The sequence below is a fragment of the Prionailurus viverrinus genome, chromosome B3 (genome assembly GCF_022837055.1).
Source record: "Prionailurus viverrinus isolate Anna chromosome B3, UM_Priviv_1.0, whole genome shotgun sequence".
NCBI lineage: Eukaryota > Metazoa > Chordata > Mammalia > Carnivora > Felidae > Prionailurus > Prionailurus viverrinus.
The window spans coordinates 27,119,082-27,143,267 of NC_062566.1; the positions used below are offsets into that span (position 1 = coordinate 27,119,082).

General features: G+C 58.8%; 1 protein-coding gene across 1 annotated transcript; it reads left to right on the top strand.

Moving 5' to 3' along the window:
* Nucleotides 1-441: 441 nt before the first annotated feature.
* Nucleotides 442-23,504, top strand: SEMA7A (semaphorin 7A (John Milton Hagen blood group)). Its single transcript, XM_047861560.1, has 14 exons — nt 442-670; nt 13,860-14,011; nt 14,550-14,591; nt 14,917-15,009; nt 15,228-15,312; nt 15,432-15,542; nt 16,187-16,326; nt 16,902-17,086; nt 17,927-18,035; nt 18,120-18,318; nt 20,748-20,875; nt 21,076-21,230; nt 21,445-21,506; nt 21,815-23,504. Exons 1-14 carry the CDS (start codon nt 502-504, stop codon nt 22,174-22,176), a joined length of 1,992 nt encoding a protein of 663 aa, XP_047717516.1. The 5' UTR covers nt 442-501; the 3' UTR covers nt 22,177-23,504.
* The last annotated feature ends 682 nt before the right edge of the window (nt 23,505-24,186 follow it).

Below are 24,186 nucleotides of genomic sequence, written 5' to 3' on the forward strand. Positions count from 1 at the left end.
TTTTCCCCCAGGGGAAAGCATCTTGCTCCTCCATATAGTCTCCGAGGGGACCGTGTACACTCAAGCTAGCCTGTCCTCTGAGAACCAAGCTTTCAGGGGCCAAACCACTTAGCTGACCATTAGTGCAGTTACCTGGTCCATGCCCTAGGAGAGATGCTTCCCGACTTCTAGGCCAACCCTTTCATGGGGTATGAGGGAGTGGATTTCAGGCCCAGAGAGGGTACAGGGCCTGCCACCGATCAGAGAAGTCCACGTCTGTCTTGTCCCTGGCGGTCCGGGTTCTCCCCTTGGAGTTGCCCGGGAGAGGGTGGCGAAGGTTCCCTAGCTGCGGGCACTGCGCCCCCCTTGGGCAGCAGGGAGGCGAGAAAGGCTGCGGGGTGGGGAAGCGGGGAGGGAGGGTGGGGTCAGGAATTTGACTCCGCCTCCTTGCACTGGGAGCAGCCTGCGGTCGGGCGCTGGCTCAGTCTCGGCTGCTCGCCGCTGTCGCTCCCGGGCTGCGGGATGACACCGCCTCCGCCCGGATGCGCCTCCCTCGGCGCCCCGCGCGCCCGCGTTCCCGGCCGGCTGGCTCGGTCTTGGCTCCTGCTGCAGCTGCTGCTGCTGCTCTGGACTGCCGCCGCCACCCAAGGCCACCAGAGGAGCGGACCCCGCATCTCCGCTGTCTGGAAAGGTAGGTGGCGCCGCACGGCCGGTGGGGAAAGGGAACGGACGCCGCGCGGGGCGGGTGCAGAGTGTGCGGCACCGGAGGGAGTGCGTGCGCTGCGCTGCGGGTCCCGGGCTGTCCCCGCGGGGAGCGTGTGGGTCTGGGTGAGTGTGTGAGTGTGCGCGCTGGCACGCTGGAGCGGCTGTAACGCTGCGGCGAGCGAGCGGCGGGGGCCGGAGCCCCGGCTAAGTCGCTCCAAGTCCGCCCCCAGTCGGGAACCGCAGCGCCGGGGCGCAGGGGAGGAAGAGGGCCCCTCTCTCGGCCGAGAGGCATTCTCGGTCCTCCAGCGCTAGGACCTCTGTACAGGACCTTTTCTTCGGCCGGGACCTCCACCCAGGTCTCCTCTTCTTGAGCTGCGGGCTCCGCTGTCGCACGCAGCGCAGGCTGGGCCGGCAAGGGGGGCGCGGACCCCTTGCCGCCGCCGCTGCGCTCCGGCTGCGGGAACAAAGACCCCGCTGCCTGCCCCCGCCCCCGCCCCGGCCCCGAGCGCGGGCCGGGTAAAGGGGTGGACACCCAGTGGCGAGCCGGGACAAGGTGCGGTGCGGAGGCTTGGGGCACCCGGGCGCTGCCTCTGCAATGCCAGGACCGGCCGCTCCCCCCTTGTCTGCACGTGGCAGTTGTCATCAGGAATCGGCGCCAGCTTGGGGGGCAGTGCCCATTGGGTGGGGCACGGACGTTGGGACCCCCAGGTGGCGGATCTGGGGAGGGAGTGCAGCTTTTAGGCCTCGATAGATATGTGAACCGGGGGACCAGAGTCTCCCCCAGGGGCGCCTCACTTTAGACCCCTGTACAATGGGTCAGAAAGCCGGCTTAGGTGGGGTTTGAGTCTTTCTGCTGCCAGGAACTGAGCTCCCCTCCCCTGCATTGCACACAAATGCTTCCCCGCCCCTAGACCGACAGAGCTCTGTCCTCCAAATTTGGCGGCACTGCAGACTCCCTGTGGTGGTGGTGGACTCGTAGTGGGGGCTGGGGGACTGGGGGACTGGTCTGGTCTGGCCCTGCTGGGGGCCCTTTGATGCCTGAGGCGGTTTGCAGGAATTGCCAGAGCCTGAGCATTATCTGGGGCAGGTATTCTTAGCAGAGAGAGGAAAAAATCCCACACACAAAACAAGTAGCCTGATCTGCAGCTGCAGCAGGGGGAATGTGACTTGCCCAAGGTCACTCCGCAGTGTGTGAGCTCACAGTGCAAACTGGGGGCTCTGATCTGGCACAGGACCAGTGCTATTTCTGAGTTAGGGAGGGGAGAAGGATTTAGGCAATTTTTTGGCCATAAAGGAGGGACTCTGGGGGCCAGTTCTGCTACCCAGCCAGAGGTATTTCTGGTAGGAGTAGAGCAGGAAGCTGGACCTCTGGTCGCCTATTCATGGTGGACACCTGCCCACCCCTCAGTCATACGAGCTCCAGCCCAGGCTTTCTCTGCATTGCCAGCATCCCTGCCTTGACTCCGTCCCCTTGGCTGTCCTGGACAGCACAGCATTTGGGCACTCTGAAAAGGGCAAATGGCCATATCTGAGTGTTCTGGAATCTCCCCCCTGCACCCAACCCCTTGCATTTGGCTCTGCTTGTTCCTAGCCCCAAGTCTTCCTAAGACCCCTCCCCCTATACTTAATGCGCAGCCACATCTTAGCACTTAATGTGAACCTCCACATCTTGGGCACTTAGTCCCCACCCTGGGGCTATTTAAAGCTGCTTTCAGTCCTCTTACCCACTTTCAAAGCTCCCAGCCCAGCTCCACCTCTCCCCTGCGCGCAGTTCACAACTGTACCACAGAGGCCCGCATTGGCCGTGCCCTCTGCTTCATAATGCACTATTGATCCCTACTGGGATCTGCCACCCCCTCACCTATCTTGTCCAAAGGCAGTCTTTGCTCATCTGCACCAGTGCCAGGCGCCCCACTGGCCAGACGGACCCTGCCATCCGCCTATCCCCCAGGCCCACCAGCTGGTGATGGTATGCCTGGCTGACAGCTGTCTCCTATTTCCTGTGGGGTGACACATGGCAGTCGGACAGGAATGGGTTTGGGCAGGGCAAACAGGGGAGTAGGCTGAGAAGAGGGCCCTCCAGCCTTTGCTGTAGGCCAGGTCCCTGTCTTGCAGGGGTTGGGGTGCTGTGGGAATTGACTTCCATGAATGACTAGGTCAAAGATAATGGTAGTTCTGGAGCCAGTTTTTTTAATGAAGCATAGACTAGAGTTTTAGTTTTAAGCCAGGATAGGTGCAAGGACTGGAGTGGATACGGAGGGTTCTTTTCTGTCATTTATTTTTTGTTGCTTGGTCTCCTAAGCCTCAGGGAAAGATTAGATCAGGGAGTTCTGAGAGATTCCCAGCCTGCACTTATTGGGAAGGCTGATGCCTCTTCAGCCTGATGAAGGCCTGGCCAGGAGAGAGAGGACTGTGTCAGCACTGACCTGCTGGGTTCCTTTGAACTCTGCATCTGTCTCTGACCCTCAGAGCTTGCCAGATCAGGAAGGGCTCTGGAGATTGTCCTCTGAGGGCATCACTGACACATGAACTGGTCACAGATGCCAGGTGTGAGCCTTACCTCCCTGCAAGCAGGGGCTAGAGGAGATTGTGTTGGCATGCTTATGTAAGCTGTGCACCCCTCTCCTGTTCCATCCCTGCTTGGAGGAGATGGAGAAGCCCAGGAAGGTCCTGACCCCCAAGATCAGAGGTGAGCCAGCATGACATGAGAGAAACAGTGCCCAGTCTCCAGTCTCCACCTGCCCAGCTGGTTCTGGGCTCTCCCTTGTCCAATTATACAACAGGATGTTATTGTTGACTTGGTGGCTGCTGGGGGAGCCATTATGGGGCGACTCCCCAGGGCAGGGGGTTGTTGTCACCTCCTCCAGGAGATGAGGTCACGGCTGGGGCTCCCCAAGCATCAGCATTTCCAGTGGAAATCCTTGCCCCCTTGGGGACTTAGATGTGCTCATCACCTTCAAGGTGAACTCCCTCTGCAGAACCAGGGAAGGGGGGGCAATTCCCAGGAGGAGAGGGGGGTTTCCTAAGCTGGGAGAGCTGGGAGAGATGCACGGTGATGTCACCGGGAGCGTCCTGCCAAGCTGTGTGGCCCCTCTGTCCTGGATAGTGAAGATTCTGAGAGTAGGCTGGGGTGGGGTGGATGCTGGCACGGGCTTAAGACTATACGGCTTGGAGAAAAAAGATGGGAGGTCTGGAGCCTGGCTCTGGTCCTAGCTCTGACCTGGTTTTTTGTGTGACCTTGGGCACGTACTTGCCTTTTTCTGAGCCTCAGTTTCCTCAAATGTCCAAAGTGGGCAGAAGGAGGGAGGAGCTTATATTTATCAGAGTGCGAATTCTCTAGGATGGGCAGAGGCTGTGGTGGCCAGTTCAAACCTTAGCGGTGAGGAGAAATTGAAACCTGGGAAGTCAGGGGAAATCCTTGAGTTCTGTGTTCTTTCCTATCTTTTTCTCTTGTGAGCTGAAGGCTGTGAATCAGCTGGAGGAAGTGGCTCATTGGTTTGTGGTCTCCAGGGTGGACATAGTAATTTAGCATATTTGACATTTGCTGGGGCCAACCTTGTATTGGTCCCAGGGCAGGGCTTGGGGACCCAGGGATGAGAAAGTAGACAAGTTTGTAGATTTCTCAGGGTAGATGGGGAGGCAGACAGGCAGGTCAGCCTTCAGTTACAATAAAATGTGGCAGGGCCTGTAACAAAGGGCAACTATGGGGGTTGAGGAGGTACCTAACCCAGTCTGCCCAATCAAGGAGGGCTTCCCGGGAGAGGTGGTAAGTTGGGATGCCAGGAGGAGTAGAAGCCAGCGTCGGAGGGGAGGGACAGGAGGAAGTACCTGGTGTGACATAATTTCATAAACTTGCAACTAGGACCAGGGAGAGGAGAGGAGCTGAGTGGGTGTCTCCAGGAGGGAGACGTTGAGTTAGCCAGGGCTTGGGGGCTCCAGGAAGGTTTCTTGCAGGAGGGGACATCTAAAGTGAGCCATTTGACCTTACACAGCCAGCAGGAAGAGGGATCTGGCAGGGAAGGCCTCCTGAGTGTCCTAGCTCCCTGATGGGAAGCCAGGGCTGGGTCCAGGGAGACCAGAGCTTTCTGCCTAACTCCTGACTGCCCAGGTTCTGCAGATGAGGCAGCCTGTTCCTCACCAGAGACTCTCCCTGTGGGGAAGATCTAGGCCCTGTTGCTGAGGGCAGCATGCCCTTCCTCTGACCAGCTTTCCCTTCCAAGAGAAGGCCACCTTAGCAGGGGTAGGTCATTGGGCATAGGGGACGTGGCATGTGTGGGGCAGAATTCTGGGCACCTAGGAGAAGCAGGGAGAACTGGGTACCCTTCTTTGTGGGGGGTTGGGTCAGGGCCCTCCAGGATGTGCAGGTGGTAAGCTGAGGCTTCAGCCAGGGGAAGGGGTCCAGCAGCCCGCAGAGGGCAGTGGTGGGAGTGGGTGGCCTTACAGTTGACAGCTGAGGCCCTAGCTGACGTCCTGTCTTCCACACCCAGCCCCGTGTCCCTTATGTCAGCCACTATAGGCGTCTGGCTATGTCACAAGAGACTGACCATACTTCCTCTGCTCTGTTGGCAGCTCGGGGGCCGGAAAGCTTCCCCTTCTCTTAATTTCCTTTTTTGGACACGTCTGTCTGTCCCGTGAGGCCCCTCCATCCCTTCACATTAATGCACTGAACAGTTCACCTCGAATACACAGTGACAGAGCTACTGCTTTTCCCAGTGCTGCGTGGTGGCCGGGCCCCATGCCTACCTTGTCTCCCACACATCTTTCCTCACTGCTCCCCAGCGCCCATGTTTTCCTGCCTCAGGGCCACTGCCCTGCTTGTCATCCGCCCCAGCACCCCATTCTCTTCCTTTCTGCCATTTCTGTCTCACTTCCTCCAAGGAAACTTCTTGAATGACTCCAACCCACACAGCCTGATGGGGCAGAGCTTAGGACATCAGAAGACAAATGTCAGAGATCCACACGTTCCCTGACATGTTCCACAGATGGGGAAACTGAGGCCAGAGATGACAGAGACTGGCCCAAGGTCACCCAATGACATAGGCAGAGCTGGGACCAGGACTGTATCTTCTGCCCAAGCCCGCTCTTGGCCTCAGCTATTGGCCTCCCTTCACTTGTCTGTCTGTCTACATGCTCTTTCCCCAGGCTTGGGGCTCACTGAGCACTTTCCTCCTCGGCCAGCTCGGCTGAGCCCAGACTCTTCCGGCCCCAGTGCTTTCTGCTCCCAGGAGCCCCACTGGCCATGACCATCTTCCCTTCAGGACTTTAGATTGGGCCAGCTCGATGTGCCTCCTCTGGTCTTTTCCTCAGGGCAGCTGGGCCTCAGGTCTTGAGGGCAGGTTGATCTGTGTCACGGGCTAATCTGGGTTTAACTGTCACGGCAGCCTGGGATTAGGCTGATCCTACCCTGCCTCCTGCACCCCCTGCTTCTAGTCAAGGGCTCGGGCTCTGTGCTAACACCCTCAGGGGCAGCCCTCACTGTGGAGGCAGCCAGCACCTGCCCCCGTGCCTAGGTCTGTGCAGCTTCTCTAGGGGAGAGAGCAGGAGAAGGCCCAAGGGTTTGGCCTTGGGGAGCACACAGGTGCCTGGAGAGGTGGGCCTGCTGCCTGGTTAGGGAGGGCACCTGGGAGATCTGGAACCTGTAGGTGTAGCCACGGACTGTGACAGGAGATGAGAGCAGGACAGGTCAGTGTGGGGTGAGAGGAAGAGCCAGACTGAGAGCGAAGGGCAGGTGTATGTGGTGGGGGCAAGGTGGGGCACAGAGAACCACTCATGTTGTTTATCTGCTGGGCCCAGGGCTCTGAGCCAGCCTGGTGAGGAAGGAAGGTCACTGTGATAAACTAAGCACGCTGTCAGTGGCTCAGGAGCCTCATCCAAGATGTTAGTTCCTCCGACGTGGCCTACTACCCCAGTCTGCCCCTCCCTACTATCTAACCTGTCCCTACTTGCCCAGCCCTGGCCTTGGCTTGGCCCAGGGCCCACAGAGCGAGAGGAAGCCTGGACTTCACCTTCAGGACCCCACAGTCCAGGTGAAATCCCACCAGACAGGTGATCTGAGAGAAGATGGTGTGTGCCAGATGGTATATAGCACAAGGTCAGAGGGAGGACAGAGCAGTAAGGGCTGGAGCAGTAGGGAACACTTCCTAAAGCCAGGGAGGTTGAGACCAGGTGTTCAAGGACAGGAAAGACCATGTGCACAGACAGAAGGGGAAAGGGCAATCAAGGTAAAGGAGAGCACAAGCAAAGGTGCGGAGGAGGGAAAGAGCCTTGGCAGAGATGAGCAGACATGGGCCTTGACTGCCAGGTAGAGGGGGAGGGCCCTGCTGGGTAGGCAGTTGAGAGTCATGGTGGGATTTTGAGCTGAGGGGTCAGGGGTGGAGGCGAGTGTTTTTGGTTGGTGCTGGTTGGGTAGGAACCTGGCTGGACAGATAATAAAGAAGGGTTCATGAGCATATCCTGCCCTTCACTGTGGTCTGCCTCAGGCTCGACAGTGCTTTCTATTTTGGGTAGAGATCTCAAGAGATTTATCTTCCTAATTAGTCATGCTGGTCAGCACTCAGTGCTGTGCTGCACCCCCAGATCCCTACCACCCCACCCCACACCCCTAATCCCTGGTGCCTCGGGTCTGCACGCCCACGCTCTTACACTCTCTTTGGGGCATCGCGGTCAGGCCTTCATGGGTCAAGAGGCCTCTGACCAGGCTCCACCCTCTCTGCCCCCCAGTCTTCTCTTTTGTGTGGGAGGCACTGGCCTGGAAGCTTCCAAGGGCCCTTCTATGGAGCGCAGTGCTTTAAGCACAGATTCCAGAATCAAGCTGCCTGAGAGTCAACCTCCATCACTTAACAGCTGTGTGATCCCGGGCGGGTTACTCAAGTTCTGCGTCTCGCTGAGCCCATTATAAAATGGGGGCAGTAAGAGATCCCACCTTCTAAGAGTTCAGTGATGACCAAGTGGGTTAATTTATCTACAAATCACTTAAGAATAGTGCCTGGCACATAATAAATGCAGTGGAACGGTTTGGTGGTAGGAAAATCACTGTTGCCATCACTGTCATTCTCCTCCTTTGACATTCTGATTTCTGATGAAATGCAGCCCTGGCCGCCGGCCCCTGCCAGCTCTCCCTTACTGGCTCTGCTGGGTGCCTGCCCTTGCTCTTTGCCCACTCCCACCCTCCCGACTGGCCCAGGCTAAGAGTGAGCTGGGGAACCTTCTGTGTCTCAAGTCTTCCCATCGTGTCTGCCTCCCTCTGCTAGGGTGATGTAGCCATCTCTGCCCTCTCCCCCACCTCTGCCCTGGCTCTGGGCCCAAGGGCAGGCCCTATGCCTCTGCCCATCCTCTCCTTTGAAGGGTAGTTGACCTTGGCCTTACTCTGGGGCTTTTGGAACCTGCTGGGCTGAAGAGCAGGCGGAAGGTGGACAGGACATGATGTTCATCCTGGGTTTCCTGCCTTCCCTGGCCTTGGAACCTCCTCCCTGCTCCACGTAGGCTTTGGTGTCAGACTGGCGCCCCCACAGCTTGCTGTCCACACTGCCCTTTCCCCCTGAAGCCTTGGCCCCAGCTGGTCTCCCCACCAGCCAAGCCTCTGGCCCTTCGAGCACAGTGGCGTGGTGCAGAGAGCGCATGGCCCTTGCCGGCTTGGAGGGGCCTTAGTTTTCCTGTCTATAAAATGGTACAGGGGCACCTGGGTGGCTCAGTGGGTTGAGCGTCTGACTCTTGATTTTGTCAGCTCAGGTCATGATATTGAGCCCCTCATCAGGCTCCATGCTCAACATGGAGCCTGCTTGGGATTCTGCACCCCCCCCCTCCCCCTCTGCTCCTCTCCTCCACTCTCTCTCTCAAATAAAAAAGTAACTAAAAAAATGGGGGTGCATACACTTGACTTGCCTTCGTTGCAGGGTGGCTGGGGAATTTGGCAGGCTAGTTGATGGAGGCAGAAGGTGAGGTTGGTTTCTTCTGCTACCCCCACCTCCATCCAAAAGCTGTCTCTGACCTTTCCAGGACTCGTAATCCCACCTTCCCCAAAAGGACCTGTGAACTCAACCCCGACTGTTTTGTGATTTGTCCTGAGAACCATGAGTGGGTTCTCAGGTATGGTAGCAGGTACCAACCTCTTCAATTCACAGAGAAGGAAACTGAACTCAGGAAGGCCCTGGTCACAAACAACCAGCCACCTGGCTTCCGAAGGGAGCCCAGGCTTCTTGGAGCCAGGACCGAGCCCACACGTGAGATATGTTCCCCTCCCCGCCACAGCTGACCTTGGTGGGTGGGAGGATGTGCCCCTTCAGCCCAGCACACAGCTCACTGTTCCTATGGCTGATGAAGACAGGCAGACCTGTCACTCCGCCATGAGCTACGTACCACCTCAAGGGCCTGCCAGGCAGCTGTCTGGAACATTGCTCTGTCCTGTGTTACCAGATCTCCAAGAGCAACCATCACTGCTCCTTGGCATGGGCCGGGGCCACCCTGGAAACTGGGCTTGTGGATAGGAACGGCTTCTCCTGCCCTCATTCCTGGCCATATCTGGAGAAACAGAGATGAAACACTTGTTCATTTGCACTCATCCCAGTGGAAGAGTTTCCCTCCGCTGATCTGACGCAGTGCTGAGTTTCCCCATTAGTCACTCCTTAGGGTTTGAGGCCTGAATTACTAAAGGCTCCCGAGAGATCAGGGCTCACCTGGAAAGTGGGCGAGTGGGTGATTCCCTTCAGTTATCAGGTTAGCAAGTTTTCACCTGGTGGTCAGGGAGGGAAGGATGGGGAGCAGGAAATGACCCAGGGAAGTAGGAAGAAGCAGTATACAGTGCTTTGTAAATCAAGAGGCTCTCAGGGAGGTCCAGGCCGTGGTCCTGGAGGGCTGGAGCTGGTGCTGGGCACCAGAAGCCCTGGGCTGTAGCCTGGCCCTACCTCTGCCCTCCTTGCCATGTGTCTGGCCTCTGTGCCCTCTCAGCCCAGTGATTGTTCAGATCCTCTCTCTTCCACCTTGACCTGTGGGGTATGGGTTGCAAAGGGTGGAGAGGCTGCATGCTAATTCTTGGACTGCATGTGGGGAGGAGGACTCCCTCCTCTTTCTCAGCCACGTGTGTGTGGTATGCGAGGGTGTGAGGTGGGCCTGACAATGCAGGGTGGGGTGCCGTCGTGGGAGGATGTGGCTGGGTCCCCAGTCAGAGGTTGGCCTGGCTCCTGCTCCGTGCCCCGGCCCCCCAGGCTGCCTGACTCAGGCATTCCCTGCTGCGTGCCCACATTCCTGCCATTCTCAGAGCCTGCCTCAATGCCCACTTTCAAAGGGCTCCCTGAGGTTAGCATTCAAGGCCCTTTGGGTCAGTGGGTCAGGTTGGAAGGCTGTCCCTGCCTTGTTGCTCCCTTCATGGACAGCAACATCCCATACATTCCAGCCCCAATTCTACCCTCCCCTTGGGCTGCCCCCGTCTTTCATAGGCAATGAGGATATGGGGACAGTGGGGACCAGATGGTGACAACACACAGAGTGAAGGAGAGGAGGAGCAGTACCTCTCCAGGCCAGCCTGCTTTAGGAAAACTCAGCGCGTGTGAACCCCGGACTTGCCCCAGCCCATGGGCCACTGGGACTGTGGTAGGAGGGTGGTGGCTCCAAGAGCAGTCAGGTCTGATTCTTGCCAACAGCATCTTGTCTCCCACCCCCAGCTATCTTCTTGACCCTCCTTTCTGGCTGGGGCTGGGCCTTGCAGCTCCTGCCACTGTGAGGAGGGAGGGGACTCAGGGGGCTTTCTGGGTCCAGAAGGAGCAAGGATGGGGTGGGTGCCTGGCCCACCTTTGGGGCCATGCCCTCCCCATGTGCCCCTAGCCCCCTCCCCTGCCTGAACCCCTGGTTATTCTGGGAGCTTTTAGCTACCACTTAGTCAGCCACTAATGCGTCAGGCCGGGGAGTGAGGGGGGAGACACGGTGCCAGACGGTGCTCCTTTTAGACATCCAGGATGGGAAGCAGAGGGGGCTGGTCAGGCAGGGAGAGAAAGGAGGTGGGGGATGCTGGAGAAGGGGAGGTTTCCCCAGCTTGGCCCTGTAACCCTAGCCCTGCTCCAAGGGAGGAGAAGGCAGCAGTGGAGACTGATGGGCAGTATCCTTGGGCTTCCGTACCTCCCCTCCACATCACGTTCTAGACCTTTTGATCTATGTACCCACCATTCAGTCAGCCTCCCCACCTTTGCTCAGCTGGTTCCCTTGTCTGGAATTCTCTTCCTGCCTGTTCCTGACCCACGTAGCTTTGATCTGCCTCCCCCAGCCCTATGGATTCACCGGGAAGCAAAAAGATGCATTTAAGGATGTGACACTTGCTCACTTGGCTGGGTCTTTTTAGGGGCAACTCTGGGCTTGCTCAGCCCCTGCATGGGCGGAGCCTTGAATGCCGCCCCCTCCTTGACCCAGCTCTCTGTGATGGTGCCATCGGGCCATGGGTCCTGGCTGTGAAGGCTTAGTGCTGCCTTCACTTCCAGGCAGCCCTCCTGCCCCTGAGCCCCCAGCCCCCGCTCCTGTGACCTGAACAAAGCTTCCTTTCATGTATTCATCGAGCTGCTGCCGCTCAGACACTTCCCGGGCACAATCAGGCCCTTTGAGGGCCTCGGGCAGTGCAGGAGCCAGGCTGGGGCAGGGGTGGAGAATGGGCCAAGGCCTCGAGCTGGTGCCGTCCTCCCCATACACATCGCCAGGCGCAGACTGGGGAGGGGTAGGAGCCAGGGGGTCAAGGGAGGCAATGCTCCCAGCCCCTGTTTGTTCTTCTGCAAAATGGGGCGAGTGGTCCCTTGCTTCCCCCCAACCCCAGCTGCTGCAGCCAGGATTTAAAGGGAATGGGGCGCAGGCTTGCAGATCTGTGCAGGACTGCCCTGGGCCTGGTGCTGCACCCAGCTGCGGGCAGCCCTCACCCTCCCTCCCGTTGTGTCCTCAAAAGTACTTCGTGAGCAGTCCTGAGTTCTGTCCCAGAACAGTTTTGCATGAGATCTGGGGAGGCTTGCTTTGGTGTGGCCATCTCACTTCTGTGGCTGGATTTTGGTGTAGGGCCGGATCTCCCCCTCAGGCCTTGCTCTCCAGGGCTGGGCCATGCATCTCCCATCAGGCTTGACTCCCCAGGGCAGGGCTTTCTTTCCCCCATCAGACTAAATTCCCCACGGCAGGACCGTGACCCCCAGACAAGAGCTGTCCCTCAGGGGCCACTCGGGTGCCTCTTTCCCAACCACTAGAGCTGTGTGTGATTGGCCTTGCAGTCCCCTCCTCTGAGGCCAGTGTGGCTTGAGGGGTAGGATTCCAGGGGCTTGGGCTCTCAGGGCCCAGCCTGTCTCCAGACGCAGACAAGCAGCCTTCCCTGGCCATAGCTGGCTAGGGAAGTGGGGGCGGGGGGGGGGGGGGGCGGTGGCTGCAGACCGTCTGGATCTCTGGCTGGCTGCCGGTAAAAGGGGAGCCAGAGAGCTGACCCCAGCACTTTAATTTTACCCCAACTGAAAAGGCGGGGGAGCCCGGGGGCTGAGACCTGCCAGCCATGAGCCTTGGCCAGCACCACGTCCCCACGACCCGGTGCAGAGCCGGGTCTCAGCCCTGCCCTGCACAGCTGGGGCTGAAGGGGTGAGCCTGGGGTGCGATGAGGCCTGATGTGCTGAGCTGCTCTGGCTGTGTGTGGGGTGCCCCAGGAGAGCCAGGGGAACCTGAGAGCTGTGAGCTCAGCACTTCTCTGTGGCCCACGGTGTTGCATCTCTCTGAATGTCCCACCCCCCGCCCCAGCCAATACTGTCTGGATAAGGCAGCTTGTCTTCCCTCCTAGTGTGACCTTGGACTAGTGTGCCCCCCAGGGGCCGAGTTTCCGCCTCTGTGCTGTGAGCCAGGCCACAGCTGAGGTGAAGACGGAGAATATCCCACTTCCAGGGATGATTTGACGGAGCAGGGAGGTAGCTTAGGGAAAGGGAACGAAGGTATGGGTCACAGGGTGCACTCCCGTTGAAGGCAGAATCGGTAGGAATGGCTGGTTGGCAGCAAGAGGGCTCGGGGGTGGGGGCAGACTCAGGGAAATGGCTGTCCTCTCCTGTGGGGCTGTGGTGCGTCCTGCTTCAGGGTCTTGGGTAAGCTGGCTGCTCCTGAAATTGCTGCAGCTGAATAAACAGTGGTCAGGCCGCGCTCTGGGGTGAGGCCTCGAGCTGGTCAGAGGTGGGGAGATGCTAGCTGTGGCTGATTGCTGGGGGCACAGCCACAGGCTGTCCCATCCCTGTAATTTAGCCCTGCAACCAGGACAACCTCAGCAATGTCACCGGAGATGAGACGTCTCCTCCCTGGAGGCAGTGGCTACAGACGGTTTCTTTTTTGGGCAAAATTGTCCCGGTCAGCCCTTCTGCTTACTGTGCCCTGTGAAGGGCTCCCTGTCCCGGAGTTGCTGGGGAGAGAGGGCTGATCTCTTCCCACCGGGGTGAGCTGGCGGCCCTGTGAAACCAGACCAGAGCAGGCCAGGCCACAGAGCCCAGTTGGGGGCAGCAGCGTGGGCTCTAGTTCAGCGCCTGCTACCGACCGTGTGACCTTGGGCTGCCTCTTTCTGGACTTCCATTTTCCCATCTGTAAACATGGGAAGGAGTGGACGTTCAGATTCCTTTCTAGCTCTGATCTAAGTTGACCGGCTCACTAAGGGGCTGGGTGGGCGGGAAGGGGTTGCAGAGGGCTTCCCAAAGGAGGGGTTCGGGCTCTGACCAAAGTGATCCCTGGGAACCTTGACTCTAAGTGGGCTGCTTAGAGGCCCAGCTACCTGCAGGGGAAGGAGGTGGCTGCTTGCTCTGTCCTGGCGGCAGAGACGGGGAGCCCTGGTTCCTCCTGCCAGAGCCCAGCTTCCCAGGAAGAGCCAACTGTGTGTGCGTGTGCGTGTGTATGTGCGTGGTGAGTGTGTGGGGGGGGGTGTTTTTTCTCCCCAGGGGTCCCTAAATCCTGCCCTCATCCTGAGGTTACACATACTGTAGGACAGGGGCCTTGGCTTTGAGGTGAGGACAGCTGGTTGCTGGACCCCAGCAGGGGATCCCTCACTTCTCCCACTCGTGGCTCTGAGTCCTGGTACTGCCCCAGCCCAGACCCAAACACTAGCTGCCACGCAGGTGCTGATACGCCTGGCAGGGTGGGGAGGGTTGGGGTTCTTCCTGTCCAGGGCCCAGCCTCAACGTTTCTGCCAATTGCCTCCTCCTCAGGCCGCGCAGGGCAGGACTGGGTGGACTTTGGCCTGGCTGAGCCTCACACGGTGCTTTTCCACGAGCCCGGCAGCTCCTCCGTGTGGGTGGGTGGACGTGGCAAGGTCTATTTCTTCGACTTCCCCGAGGGCAAGAATGCCTCCATGCGCACGGTGAGCCTAGACCCCTCTGCCTGGACCCCTCTGCTGGCTCCAGGGACAGAGCTGAGCCCCTTCCTCCTTCCCTCCCTGCCCCATTTCTCTCATCTCCCCTCTGTCCTTGGTGAGGGGCCTCAGGGAATCCGGGGGAGCTAGCATCTCTTCCTGAACAGGTCTCCCCCCCATTATGTTCCATATATGGTCCCTGCGAGAGGCTCCCTAAAGGTAGTCCAGATTGGTGTGGGTGTTGGGGCAGTGCGGAGAAAAGCCTGGAGCTAACCTCCCAGGCCAAGTGAGCAGTGCTGATGGGGGAAACCCAGTCAGGAAGCTGGGCTCCAGAACCCTATGGCCCCTATCTTCTGAGATCTCTGGGCTGGCCTGTGAGCTCTGGGCTTTGGCTCTGGGTATCAGGGAAAATAGCCTGTGTGATCTTGGGTGAATCACTCACCCTAGTTGCTCATCTATAAAATGAACTCGTCCTGAGGATGCATAGAAAGCACACACAGGCATGTTGCCTTGGCAGAATGGCCTAATGCTTTCCCCTCCCCTCCAGGTGAACATCGGCTCCACGAAGGGGTCCTGCCTGGACAAGCGGGTGAGTGAGGGAGAAGAGTACAGAGGGGAGGCTGACCCGCTTGGAAAAGGGACAGGAGTCCCTGAGAGTCTGGGGAAGGAGGCATGGCCCTGCCTCAGGAGCCACAGTCTGGGAGGAGAGAGGTAGCCCTGCCCCAGGATTCCCAATTCTGAAGGGAGACATGCTTCTTCACCAAGGCCCCTGTGTCCTTGCTGTTTTTGGGGCATTGGAGTCAGTGGCACCTCCTCTGCTCAGATCCGAAGCCTCCTGCCCCAAGACTGAGGGTCCTAGTGCTGGGCCTGCCGGGCCTCCAGCCAACATCTCTCTTTCCCTTTTGCCCTGGCAGGACTGTGAGAACTACATCACACTCTTGGAGAGGAAGGGTGAGGGGCTGCTCATCTGTGGCACCAATGCCCGGCGCCCCAGCTGTTGGAGCCTGGTGAGAAGGCCCCTCCCCGTGCACCTGGTCAGCTCACCCTCGTCTGGGTGGGCTTCTGCCCCCACCACGTTGGGAAGGAGCTGGGGGGGGACTCCGAGGCTGGCCTCACTTTGTATCAAATCCCTGGGAGGATGGGGATCGTGGCTGGGAAGCTGGCGCCCACAGGAAGCGGTGGCCATGGCATCATGTGCTGTCTGACCCTCCTTCGTCTCCCCCAGGTGAACGGCACCGTGGAGTCGCTTGGCGAAAAGAGAGGCTATGCCCCCTTCAGCCCAGATGAGAACTCGCTGGTTCTGTTTGATGGTAGGGCAGCTGCCTTGGGCTGGGGGAGGGTGGTCAGCTCTGTGTCCAGTGGCCCAGGTTCGGAGGAGGGACTTCTAGGAGCTGTCTGCCCTTACCCATGCCCCTCCCACCATGCCCAGGGGACGAAGTGTACTCCACAATCCGGAAGCAGGAGTTCAACGGGAAGATCCCTCGGTTCCGCCGCATCCAGGGCGAGATTGAGCTGTATACCAGTGATACCGTTATGCAGAGTGAGTCGGGCTGTGGCTGGGCTGTGGGGGCTGAAGGGGTGTGAATGCCCAGGGCAGCGGATGGAGAGCCCTCAGTTTCCATAGGAGGGCTCCCCAAGGGCTGCTGGGCCACAGCCCGCTCAAGAAACGGGGGGCAGGTATCCAGAGCTGAGGAGGTTGTCTTTAAGGGACCAACAGAGACAATGGTGTGGAGGCAGGGTGGGCCCAACACATTGGGAGCAAAACAGAGGAAGCTGCAGACCCAGCGTGGGGTCCCCAAGAGCCATAGTGTATCCCTCTGCTGAGCTCATGTCGGGGCCACACCTCCTCCTTCTCATTAGGGCTCTGCCAATTAGGCAGAAGTGACATAGGGGCCCCCAGGGCCCTCCCCCCAGTCCCTAGGCATGAAGTCATTGCTCCTGGGCCGATGACATCTTTGTGGAAGAGGGCAAAACAAGTGTGGGGTGGGGGTGCAGAGTCTCAGGCCCCTTGGGCTGTTGGACCTGATGTTCTGAGTTTTAGTCTAGGTCTGATTTGCTCTGGGTTTGTTTGTAGAGACTAGGTGTGTGTGTGTGTGTGTGTGCGCGTGTGCGCACGCACAGAGTCAGGATGGGTCCTCCGGGCAGGCTCCCAGCCTCACATCCATTCATCTGTGTCTCTGGCAGATCCCCAGTTCATCAAGGCTACCATTGTGCACCAAGACCAGGCCTATGATGACAAGATCTACTACTTCTTCCGAGAGGACAATCCCGACAAGAACCCCGAGGCTCCTCTCAATGTGTCCCGTGTGGCCCAGCTCTGCAGGGTGAGTGTGTGGCCTAGTGGGCAAGAGTGTGTGTCTGAGCCTGAACAGGAGCAAGGGAATACATGCCTGGGTCAGGTGTGCACACGTGTTTCCATAAAGGAGTGCGTGAAATGTGCGAGTGAGTCTGGGAGTGGGATCGTGGGAGCAAATGTGTGTGCACGAGAAGGCCCATGCATCTGTACGTGGGCAAAGAGGGGGTCTCGTGCATGTGTGGTGGTGTGCAAATGTCTGTATTCATGCCGGATGTGTTTGAGTGTGTTCGTGAGTATGAAGGTGTGTTTACACGTGTTTGTTTCACCTGTGTGAAGGTGCCAATCTGTTCTATGGGGACCTGGCACCCTTACCCTGCAGGTCCCCATTGCTGGCCCTGTGCCCTGGATCGGCTGGAGCCTGGCCCAAGGACCTGGCCTGAGAGGAGAGGCAGCTGTGCCTTGTCCCCTGGCAGGTCCTGGCCCCTTTCAGAGCTCTCTTTCCTCCTCTGAAGCCTGGGCGCTGGCAGTCCTGGTGGCAGGTGCCTCGGGTGTGTGCAGCAGCGTGGGCAGGTGCTGAGGGCCTCCTCTTCCTCACCCTTTCAGGGGGACCAGGGCGGCGAGAGTTCACTGTCGGTCTCCAAGTGGAACACCTTCCTGAAAGCCATGCTGGTGTGCAGCGATGTCGCCACCAACAAGAACTTCAACAGGCTGCAGGACGTCTTTCTGCTCCCTGACCCTAATGGCCAGTGGAGGGACACGAGAGTCTATGGTGTTTTCTCCAACCCTTGGTGAGTGACCTTCATGCTGGGGCTGGGGCTGGAGCTGGCGTTGGTTAAGAGGCTTGGGCTCTGCTGAGGAGAAGGCTGATGTGGCACGAGTGGGGACTCCAGGTTCAAGGGACAGGGCCGTTGCTGGGCATGGGGTGGGGGATAGCCAGTGCTCAGGGAGGTGCGTGCACTGGTGTGTTTGTGAGTCTGTATACGACGGGTATGCGCACACATGCCATGTGCAGGCTCGTGACTGCGCCTGTGCCTGTGTGTCCACCAGCTATGTGCTCAGAGTGGGTGCTGGGCGCTGGGAAGAGGCTGCTGAGGCCTCTTAGGTGCTGGGTGCTATCACACCTGCTCAGGCATTGCCTGCGCCTGATAATTCACACCTCTTAATCACTCTCATTGATTGAAAACAAGGCAGGCAAAGGTGTTAGGCGGATGTGAGGAGAGTTGGGGGACAGGGTGGGGAGGCCAAAACCTTGCTCTGTTGCCCCTGGGCAGGTAGACCCAGCCAGGCTGGGAAGGGGACAGGCCTGTGTTGGGCATCAGTGTGCTGCCGCTGTGTCCAGCGAGGTTGGCGAATCACCCAACAGGAGTGTGTGTGTTGGGATTTCTCCTGCCCTGGGGTTAGCCTCTGAACTCAGTGATTCTGTGACAGAACACAGGTTGGGCGATTAGATTGTGACAGAGAGAAATTTGGTTAAACTTCCCTCTCTCCCTTCCCCCTTCCTCTCTCGTTTCCTCCTTCCTTCTCCGGTGTTTCATAACTCTCAGGCCCGGGCTTGCTGGGCTGGCCTGGGTGAATGAGGGTGGGTGGGTCCTGGGCCCTCCAGTGAGGCGGTCTCTGTGTCCCCCCAGGAACTACTCAGCTGTCTGTGTGTACTCCCTTGGTGACATTGACAAGGTCTTTCGTACTTCCTCACTCAAGGGCTACCATTCGAGCCTTCCCAACCCTCGGCCTGGCAAGGTAAGCTGTGACGCCCACCGTGGCCCAGGCCCCAGCCCCGCCCCCCAGCCACTTGACTAACCTGGACCTGTTCTCCTTGCCCAGTGTCTCCCAGACCGGCAGCCCATACCCACGGAGACCTTCCAGGTGGCTGACAGTCACCCTGAGGTGGCACAGAGAGTAGAGCCCATGGGGCCTTTGAAGACGCCACTGTTCCACTCAAAGTACCACTACCAGAAAGTGGTTGTCCACCGCATGCAGGCCAGCCGTGGGGAGACCTTCCACGTGCTTTACCTAACCACAGGTGAGGGGCTCCCCCAGGACCTTCTGGCCTGCTTTGTAAAAACGGACATGAAATGTATAGGGAATGATATCACTGGCATCTGGTTGGAACTTTATACTTGGAAGGAAGAATTGAGTGACCAAGAGCTGTCAGGTGTCAGTGTGTGTGGCTGTGGAAGGGAGGTGGGGGCAGAGGGAAGAGGAGACGGTATCCTAGGATGGGAGGAGAACAAGCGTGGGGATTCAGAGGCAGAAATGTAGCAAGACCGAGCAAAGCTGGGCGTAGCTTTGGTCCAGATGTCTGACCCGGGGGAGGGGGTAGGAAGAGAAATTGAAAGTCAGGAGGAAGGACCTGGTCACTGGGATCCTGTGGGCTTCTGCTAGGCAGAAGGAGGAAATCAAACTCTCTCCTTGTCTTGGGGACCATGCAGGTGAGAGGAAACATTTGATGTGGGATGCCAAGAATTTAGTGAGCCGTGAGAAGGGGCTTCCAGACAGCGGAGCCTTTGCAGAGGACCACAGAGGGGGCTTCCCCGGGGGGCAGTTTTCTGCTGAGCCAGCTCTGAGCTGAGTTTTTGGTAGCTTCTTGCTCCCAGGCTGTGGGCAAAGGGGGCTGCTGGGAGAAAGCATGGAGATCAGTGTTGGTGGGGGCCACAGGCTTTCCTTGAGACTGAGTGGTGGTGCTGTGAGAAAGGGCAGTGTCTCCCCCAGGAGCCTAGCAGTCAGGGCCTCAGGCACCCACCCTCAGTTATTCACATCTCCCCCTCAGTGTGGCTTCCTGCTATTGTTTCACTCTGTGGCCTTCTCAGGGCCATGGTGGCCTTATTGGTTGTTTGACTCCTAGAGGCCTCCAGGAAAGGAATTCCCCAAGGGGTCCGGCTTCTGGGTCCTGAGACCCCACTTCTTTACTCCTCCATTCATCCTGGCTACACCCATGGGCCCCTGTCCTTTCTCTGCTCGGCAACTGCTGGCCTAGCTGCTGTGGTCAGCCAGGCGATGGCAGGGCATTGGGGTGTCGGAGAGGAAGGGTCACACAACACAGGCATGGGAGCGGGAGCCAGGACCAGGAAAGCCAGGTTGGCTGTGGTCTCCCTTCCTGCAGACCTGGGAGGTGAGTGCACGTGAGTGATGAGGTCTTGGTGTGAGGGCCATTGGAGAGATGCCATGTTGGATCCTGCAGCAGGAAGGATTAGGGCCAGATGAGATATAGAACTTTCTGAGCCCTCTGCAGAGAGCAGGAGGCTCACCCATTTGGGAGAAGCTGTGGGAAGCAGTTATGGGGCTGCAGCAGGCAGTGTGTGCAAAGGCAGTGGCAAGGCTGGGGGCTTGTCAGGACAGAGGAGCGTCTGGCCACATCTCAGAGCCTGCGGAGGGGGGCCATAGACACATAAAGGAGAATCCTAGGCAAGCAATCATCCCATCATCTGACTGCTTTTTTGGGGCAAGTGATGCCCTGGGAAATTGGGAGGGAGGAATGGGGGAGGTAGGCTATTCTAGAAACTGGGACGCGGGCGAGGTGGGAACGGGAGGGCCCAGGGGTCAGGATGCCCATTAGTCCCTGACAGGTATGAATGGAGAGAGCGTGGCCTCAGAGGCAGGCAGCCTGGTCCTTTTTAGATCTAAGATTTTATAAAAATTAAAAAGAAAATCCCCTAAGATTAAATACAATGTGGAGTCCTGGATTGGATCCTGGAACGGACAAAGGACATTAGTGGAAAAACCCAAGAAATCCAAATAAAGTCTGTAGTTGAGGTAATAGTAATGTCTCAGTGTCGATTGCTCCATTGTGACAAATGTACCACAATTACATAAGACGGTAACGTTAGGGGAAACTGGGTGAAGGGTATTCGGGAAGTCTGTACTATTTTTGCAGCTTTTCTGTAAAGCTAAAATTACTCCGAAATGAAAAGTTTATTTAAAGAAAACATCCCCAAAGAGTTCACGAAACAGGGGAATCGAAGGAGCTGAGGGGTGGGGTTCTGATGCCTCTGGGTTCCGGTCACCACCTGTGTGACCTTGAGCAAGTTGCTCAGCCTTTCTGAGCCTCATTTCCTCCTTTTTGAACTGAGAGGATAATACCCACCTCTTAAGGGTGTGGAGGATTCAACAACCGAAATGCTAATGCGCGTGGGCTCCCACCCACGGGATTTAGGCTCTCGGGGCTGTGCCTATAGGACAGTTGGCTCTGTGCCCCTGTGGACGGGTAGAGCCTTGGGCCTCCTGGGATGGCCTCTGTGGCCCAGATTTGGAAGCTTTCAGAGCTGCCCTCAGGCTCCCAGTCACCCTCTCCCCACTTCACCCCACCCCAGTCCTGTGACCCTCGCCTGAGCCATGACTTCCCAGCCCTCCTCCACCGACTATCCCATTGGTTGGCGCAGCCTAGAGGGAGGCTGCCTGGCTCTGGGGATCTCCTGCCCACCGACCCGCTGACCCTCTGCCCCTCGCCCACAGACAGGGGCACCATCCACAAGGTGGTGGAGTCAGAGGAGCGGGAACGCAGCCTTGCCTTCAACATCATGGAGATCCAGCCCTTTCACCACCCGGCCGCCATCCAGGCCATGTCGCTGGACGCTGAGCGGGTGAGCCTCCCCACCCCACTGGATCCTATGGAGCTACCCAGCGATGGCCAGCTGAGGACAGAGCTCCTTTGCATGCGATTTGCATGTCCTTTTAAGAGCCTCTGGGCCCCAGGGCTCAGAGCCTGGAGGGTAGCCTGGGGACTTAGAACTCTCTTGGGGCTGAGGGCCCTGGCCTGACCCGAGTTGTGTTCTTCTTCTAGCGGAAGCTGTATGTGAGCTCCCAGTGGGAGGTGAGCCAGGTGCCCCTGGACCTGTGTGAGGTCTACGGCGGGGGCTGTCATGGCTGCCTCATGGCCCGAGACCCCTACTGCGGCTGGGACCAGGGCCGCTGTGTCTCCATCTACAGCTCCCAAGGGTACGTTGGCCAGGATCCCTTGTTCCTGGGAGGAGGTGGACATAGGAGTGGGGGGGGGGGGGGGGCGTCAGTGGGCTGCAAGAGGCTTCGGTGCTGGGCCACAACCTCCTCTGATTGGGAGTGGGGGGTGGGGGGTGGGGAACGAGGACAGGGATGGGGGGCCAGACCCGAGACCTCCTGTCCACTCAGCTTTCTCTTCCCCTTCCAACTCCAGGCCGGTGCTGCAGTCCATTAATCCAGCTGAGCCACACAAAGAATGCCCCAACCCAAAGCCAGGTACCTGATCTGGCCCTTCTGGGCCCCAATCTGCTGAGGGTGGCACAGCCCTGTCTGAGAGAGACATGGCCTGGTCCTGGGGGCCCCAGGCAGATGGGGCATGACAGTCCTGCAGAGGGGGCCCTGTCGTATGGGAGGGTGGTTGTTGAGAGGGGGATGGTGAGGGAGGCAGGGGAGAGTGGGGAGGAGATTGGCACTGTGTTCATTTAGAAGCCTTGGCCCTGGAGGCCCAGCCAGCAGAGGAGGATACAGTCTGCCCTGGGAGCCCTCGGCTTCTCCTCACAGCTGCCTCCCCCGTCCCTCTCCAGACAGGGCCCCACTGCAGAAGGTTTCCCTGGCTCGGAACTCTCGTTACTACCTGAGCTGCCCCATGGAGTCCCGTCATGCCACCTACTCATGGCGCCACGAGGAGAACGTGGAGCAGAGCTGCGAGCCAGGCCATCAGAGCCCCAACTGCATCCTGTTCATCGAGAACCTCACAGCCCGCCAGTATGGCCACTACCACTGCGAGGCCCAGGAGGGCTCCTACCTCCGTGAGGCTCAGCACTGGGAGCTGCTGCCCGATGACGGCGCCATGGCCGAGCACCTGCTGGGTCGGGCCCGGGCCCTGGCCGCCTCCCTCTGGCTGGGCGTCCTGCCCACGCTCACTCTCGGCCTGCTGTTCCACTAAGGTCCCCTGGGGCTGGGCATGGCACAGGCTCCTGCAGCCTCAGGGGCACTAGAAAAGTTTCCCGTCCAGAGCCGGCTGGGCCCGGCGAGCTCCTTGCCCGATGCTTCTTCCAGGGGGACTGCATAACCTGATGAAGGACACCAGGCCTGGAGATGGCCAGCCGCAGGCGGCTGCCGGGCCCGAGCAGGCACGGGTGGCGGGGGCCACAGAGTGAAGGCGCTGACTGTGAAGCTGGGGCATTGGTGACCTAAGATTTTACCTTCTGGAGATTACTTTTCAAAAACTCCTCCTCAAACTTGACTAAATGCAGTGATGTTCCCAGCCCAAGAGTCCATGGGCCAGAATGGGATTTGGAAAGGGAAGCTGGGCCCCAGGCTCTGGACCTTGGGGCTGAGGCCCGAGTCCATCGGACTCTCTATACGCAAACTGCCCCCTCCTCCTCCCTCCTGCCATGGCTGGGGGTAGCTGCTGTTCTTGTAGGCCCAGGGCTGCCTTCTACGGCTCCCTCACCAGCCCTGGGTCCCACTAGGCAGCCGTCTTGCATGTTTATTGAAGGATGTTTGCTTTCCGGACAGAAGGACGGAAAAAGCTCTATTTTTATGTTAGGCTTATTTCATGTATAGCTAATTCTGACTGCATCTGTATGAAAATACCAAAACTACATGCTGGGGGTGGGGTGGGACAGGGAGGGACTGGGGAAGGAATGGGCTGGGGTGGGGGGGGTCCCAGTCTGAGGCTCTGGGGATGGGATAAGAGTCTAGGGACAGGCATGGGTTCGAGGAGAGTGGCATGAGCTGGCTCTGCCCTGGGATCCCAGTCTGAGGGGGGCATGGTCCCAGTCCCCAGTGTGGGGCGGTTATGGGAGGGGGTCGGGTGAGGGAGACAGGGGAAAATGAAGGAGAAACTGAGCCCTAGGTTCACCACATTCATATAGAAGGAGGAGCCGGGTCCTCAGGGGGAGGTTCCAGGACTCTGCCCTTGGCATTGGGGGCTGGGGGGCGGGGGGGCCCCCTCCCCTCCCCTCAGCCCCCTTCCCCAGGGGCTGTGCTTCCATGCTCCTAGTCTCCCACCTTCAGCTCAGGACATGTTATAACTTAGGCTAAACTGTGAATTCCGGTGGGGACAGCCTGGGCCAAGCTCTCCAGGTGCACGGCTCTGCCCCCAGCCCTGTCCGTGGGTTTCAACAGAGAGCTGGGCCCTTCTCTGGCTGTGTCTGGCCAGCCCAGGGCAGGGCCTGGGGCCGGCGGCCTTCCAGCTTTGGCCCCTGCATCTCTTCTCAATGCACTTTAATAATGTAACATATTACTAATAAACAAGCTATTTATTTACCTGTGCCTGCTTCTTGCTTGGAAAGCCAGCCCGGTTGGGGGACAAGGGTGGGGGGCTCCTGTTTATGACTCGCCACCTCCTCATCACACACACTCGCTGTTTCTGCCCTTAGAGACCTAGCTAGCGAGAGACAGGGGTGGGGTGTGCACCCACATCTCCTGGGCCGTGGTGTGCTGCCTGCAAAGCTGTTGACGGGAAGCCAGGCGGCTTCTGCACGCCAGCTCCTCTGTTCATACCTGGGGAGCTGGCCTTTCTCCCCACCCCACCCCACCCCCACCTCCACCCCCCTGCCTCTACCTCCCACCACTTCCCCTGAGAGGCCTGGCCTAGCCAGGCTAGAAACCGCCTCAGGCCTTCCTGCCTTCAGGGGGCCCACGCTGGGAGGGAGAGCTGATCAAATGAGACCCGGTGGGATAAATGTGTGGTGATAGAAGTGTGTGTGCAGGAAGCCGGAGGGTGGCGGCAGGTGGTGCCTGAGTGGGGACGAGGTACTTCCTCCGGGCTGGCCTGCCAGGCAGGGCATATGTGCAGAGGGGGAGGCTGGCGAGCAAGGGGACACTGGTGGCGGGGTGTGGGGTTTATGTGCTAGCCCCAGAGTTTGGCTTTTCAACCCCCAGGGCAGTGACCAGGGCTGGGGTGGGGTCTGTGCCTTAGAAACTTGAGCTCCCTCCAAGGTAAACC

Excerpts from the sequence above, each read along its gene's own strand:
- SEMA7A (XM_047861560.1), top strand. The coding sequence starts at position 502 with ATGACACCGCCTCCGCCCGGATGCGCCTCCCTCGGCGCCCCGCGCGCC. Across the intron at positions 15,010-15,227 it reads GCCCCAGCTGTTGGAGCCTG|GTGAACGGCACCGTGGAGTC; the intron begins GTGAGAAGGCCC and ends CGTCTCCCCCAG. Across the intron at positions 15,543-16,186 it reads CAGTGATACCGTTATGCAGA|ATCCCCAGTTCATCAAGGCT; the intron begins GTGAGTCGGGCT and ends TGTCTCTGGCAG.